The following is a 4,579-nucleotide window of genomic DNA, read 5'->3' as shown; positions in this document are numbered from 1 at the left end:
GGCGATTTTTTTGCGTTTCGTATTCATCGGCGAAGAGTCAATACGTTCTTTTTATGCTCACGGGTTCACTTAACTTTCTCAATTGTGATCAAGCGTTCTTCATTTAAATCAATATTATGAAAGATGTGATCGTGTTATTAATAGAGTAGGCAGTAATAATTTACATAATAAATATGGGTAATCGTTTGCAATGAAATTGTGCAACAAAATAAACAGCAGACAAATGTGCGCCATCGAGCTTTCTTTGTCGTCCATTCGATAATGATTTTGATAAAGGACAAGTCCCGAACTTTTGAAAGCTGATCGTCTTATGTCGAAATCAACAATTCCAGACGCACTCTTAGAATTTTTCAACATAAGAATGACATAAATACGTAGAAGCTTCTGAGTTACCTAACGAACGCACAAACGAAGACACAACAACGAAAAAAACACAAGCAAGAGAATCTGCGCGCTACACTCGTTCGCCTTCTACTCGGTTCATTCATCGAGCGAACGGTTTCTGTGTATATGTGACAAAAAGGTTCAACTGGACGAACGCACGTTCAATATTGCCACATATAAGGGAACATTGGCTAAGATGGACACCACTTTGAATTTTGGCTATAAAATTTTTATGTTTGCATATTTTTTTAATCTGACAATAGGGTTCGAAAGAGGATGGAAAATGGAAACTTTTTGCCGAAGAGAGTTTTTCTGTTGTAGTGCAAAAAAATTTTTTATCGCAAATTTGCCGACCATATGAAAATTGATAAAAAAAAAATTCATTGGCTAAGATGGACACCCAGAAAAATGGTGAAAAAAATGAACTGAAAAATGGAAACAACACCTAATTTTTAATGTTCAATCAATTTTTATTGATTTTTATGCCTTCAATACAAGAAATAAAGGTGATTGGTCGTTGAATTTAACGAATTTATCCAATTTTTACATGCAATGTTGTCAAGTATAGCCGATTTTGGCATATTCCTTGGCACAATGGAGGTGAACATGTCTGTCACACTCTATGCATGCGATGGAATTGGCCGTTGTTAGATTTTGCGGCATCGCTTGCATGCATATGGTGCAGAAATCTTCATCTTTGGACGAGTAAGTGCGTTGTTTTCTACGTTTGGGTGGTGACTTTGGTTTGCTCGCTTTAACCGGATTCTTCTTGGCTTTTGTTGTGTTTGCCGCTTTCTTCTGGGCTTTTGTTGTGTTCGCCGCTTTCTTCTGGGCTTTTGTTGTGTTCGCCGCTTTACCCGGTTTCTTCTGGGCTTTCGGTGTACGCTTACTTGTCATTTTTTCCGCTTTCTTCTGGGCTGCGGCGTCACGTTTCGCTTTCTTAGCTCTTAAATCAGCAAGACTTTCAGGCGATGTAAGAATCGCACTTTTCATAGGCTTCGGTCCACGTTTTTTTGATGGAGGTTTTGGCTTTGCTGGTTTTAAAGGCCCAACATCAGACAAAATCGAAGCCAAGCTCGATGCACGAGATAAAGGTGTTGATGCACGGGATAAAGGTGTTGATTCACGAGATAACGGTGTTGTTCCACGCGGTACCGGTGTTGTTGATGCAGAGGTATCGGTTGTAGAGACTTCGGTTTCGGCTCCCACATCTGGTGCTGCATCAGTAACGAGTAGGAGACGTTGGCTTTCGTCAGGCATTCCATTATTCTCATTTTCAACAAATGGTGCCTCGACATAATCGATATCTGAGAAAATATTCGGATTGTATGGGAAAATGCCGGTTCCTCGGAAACCAGATTTGATGTTGATTGGTGTCAGAGCCAAATCGAGAGTGCTGCGAACCAATTCAGGAATGTGAAACATTTCGATCTTTTCCTGTGTGTTTCTGGACCAGCTTCTGCATTCTTGTTCGTAATAGCTTTTCACTGGACCATAAACCGAAACGTCCAGTGGCTGCAGCTTATGGCTGCAATGTGGCGGGAATGATAGGAGTGTTATGCCATGTTCTGCTGCATAATCTAATGCTTCGACCGAAAGGTGCGAGCTGTGGTTGTCAATGAGCAACAAATTTGGGTTTTCTTTGGATGCGTGAGAATATTTCACGAAATGCTTCATAAACAACAGAAATTCTGGTTGTTTCATCCAACCCGAATCATTGGCATAGCCGACGGCACCTGGTGTTGCGTGTGTCATGTAGTGTTTTTGCATATTTTTCTTCGGAAACAAAAACAATGGTGGCATAGAATTACCAGCTGCACTTACAGACAGAGCCATTGTGATCATTTGGCCTCTTTCACCGGATGTCATTTGGCCGACTTTTTTAACGCCCCGTATAGCAATGATTTTTCCGACGCTGCCCGGTACGGTACTGAATCCAGTTTCGTCCATGTTCCAAATATTAGCCGGTTCATGCATGGTGTCGGTGAGAACAGCATCCAAATTGTTGAAAAATAAACCGACACTTTCTCGGTTGAACGCCTTTACTCGGTTTAAGCTGGTATTTTCCGGTTTTCGCAATGACAGCGACTTATGGCGTTCCATAAAACCATAATACCAAAATATTCCTGCCGTTTCAGCGGTTTGCCAATTATCTGGAACAGCAATTCCGAGTTTCAAAGCAAATTGATAAGCGAGCAGACGCAATTCGCTAATGCTTAGTCCGTAATAATGGTTTGCACACTTCTTGATGTAGATAACTAATGCATCTTCTTGTTCAGGCGTAAAAATCTACAACGTATGAGAAAAAATTAGTAACAAAAAAACAAATGATTTAATTGGTCTATCCTACCAATTGGTGCGTGCCGTATGTAGGCAAACTTTGGACAAAAATTTTCAATTGATCATCTGTCATTTGGGCGATATTTTTTCCAGTTGCGTCAAATTGCTGAACATAGCGTCTTAAGGTCGTTCTTGGAATTCCGCACGATGTTGCAACCGTAAGCAATGGTTGATTGGCGATTTTGAGTGGGATCCTTATTTGATAGCCCTCTGTCAGATTTCCGTTTGTAACTGCTATACATTTTCGGTCACTAAATATATTAAAAGCACGATAAAATACGATAAATTCACTTTAAAATGCTATTGGGTGGCTTAAAACACGATATTCGAACATAAAAATTGTATCTCAGTATCAAAACATAGTAAACGTATGGGTGTCCATCTTAGCCAAGAGACGCCATTTTTTGCATGACGACACAAAAAATTTCGATGATGAAATAACATCAAAATGCATGTTGTACGATGAAATTAGACTTAAAAACGAAACATTTAATATATTTACCATCCAAAATTGCCGAAAAAAAATTCACTTTGTGATCGTAAGAAAAATGCTGTGGAAAAAGTTTTTTACGAAAAATTTCACTCGAAATTTTTTTCACAAACACAGAGCACGTCTTTTCACTTCGGAACCACAGCAAAAACTAGTTCATTATGAATCATTAGCATGACGCTGATCAATTTGACATTTAAACGTCATCTGTCACAAATTTGACTAGGTGTCCATCTTAGCCAACTGTCCATCTTAGCCAATGTTCCCTTACACAGACACTGTTTGCGTTGTGTATGTATGCTCAATGAACGAACCGGGTAGAAGCGAATGAGTGTAGGGTGCACAAGCACATTCTCTTGCTTGTGTTTTCTCCGTTGTTGTGTCTTCGTTTGTGCGTTCGTTGGGTAACTCAGAAGCTTCTGCGTATTTATGTCATTCTTATGTTGAAGAACTTCAAGAGTTCGTCTGGAATTGTTGATTTTGACATAAGACGATCAGCTTCCAAAAGTTTGGGACTTATCCTTTATTATTTTCATAAATATTTGTGGATTGTGCAATTGCATTGCTCTAGCTCAATTTGAACTTCGAGTAGAAATTATGCACGAGGACCAACTGTAAGAAAGAGATGCATTCAAAGGCCAACGCTTGTCTGGGCATCGACATTTTCGCTCATCAATTGATAAGTCCCAAACATTCAGATCATTTAAATGACAGGTAATTACCTGTGATGTCTAGACTAGAATGAAATCAATCCAAATGTGTACATAATTAATTAATCAATGTTTGATTTCAAGTTACTTTCAATATAAATTCCATTTCCACATAGTCATTAATGTAAAACCAGCCCAAAGCATTTTGGTTCGGTAATAATTCGCTTGAACTATGAAAATAAAGCTATAAGGGGTAAAACGTTGAAACATTGAAATTCGATTCGAATAAATGATTTTCAACAATTCAAAGCTCACATTAATTCCATATCCCTTTTTCTCGATTAAGTCAAAAGTAAATTTACTGCTCTCTTGGTATTTATAGTAAGTTAATGGCAATTGAACCCAATCCAAATCACTGAAAGGCGAAAAATAAATGAACTTTGTCGCTTCGAGAGAGAGAGTTTCCATTCATATTTACGAAAAATTAATCGAGTTGACTGTAAAACAGACGCCTTCGCGATAAACTATCTGCCGCTTGAATAAATCACTACAGTTGTTGAAACGGTTACCGTTGAACTGAATGTAACAATGTTGCAATGAAATATAGTGGTATGGACAGAGTAAATGAAAGACTGTGTTGGTAGGTTGACTTCATAAGTAAGAATGAGTGTTTATTCAGCATATGGTAACTCGTAACCTACGTATGTTGTTTATG

At 38.6% G+C, this 4,579-nt stretch overlaps 1 protein-coding gene across 1 annotated transcript; it reads right to left on the bottom strand.

Moving 5' to 3' along the window:
• Window positions 1-1,003: 1,003 nt before the first annotated feature.
• On the bottom strand, window positions 1,004-2,673 carry LOC129571221 (uncharacterized; the record flags this gene model as incomplete). Its single annotated transcript, XM_055450993.1, has 1 exon — window positions 1,004-2,673. A coding segment is annotated over one exon (1,670 nt), but the record flags the coding sequence as incomplete, so codon positions are not given.
• Window positions 2,674-4,579: the final 1,906 nt, after the last annotated feature.

Source organism: Sitodiplosis mosellana, unplaced genomic scaffold, assembly GCF_009176505.1.
Source record: "Sitodiplosis mosellana isolate CC-2019 unplaced genomic scaffold, AAFC_SMos_1.0 Smas_scaffold_1685, whole genome shotgun sequence".
NCBI lineage: Eukaryota > Metazoa > Arthropoda > Insecta > Diptera > Cecidomyiidae > Sitodiplosis > Sitodiplosis mosellana.
The sequence above is the reverse complement of the archived record's forward strand: the minus strand, read 5'-3'. Positions and strand labels throughout refer to the sequence as shown.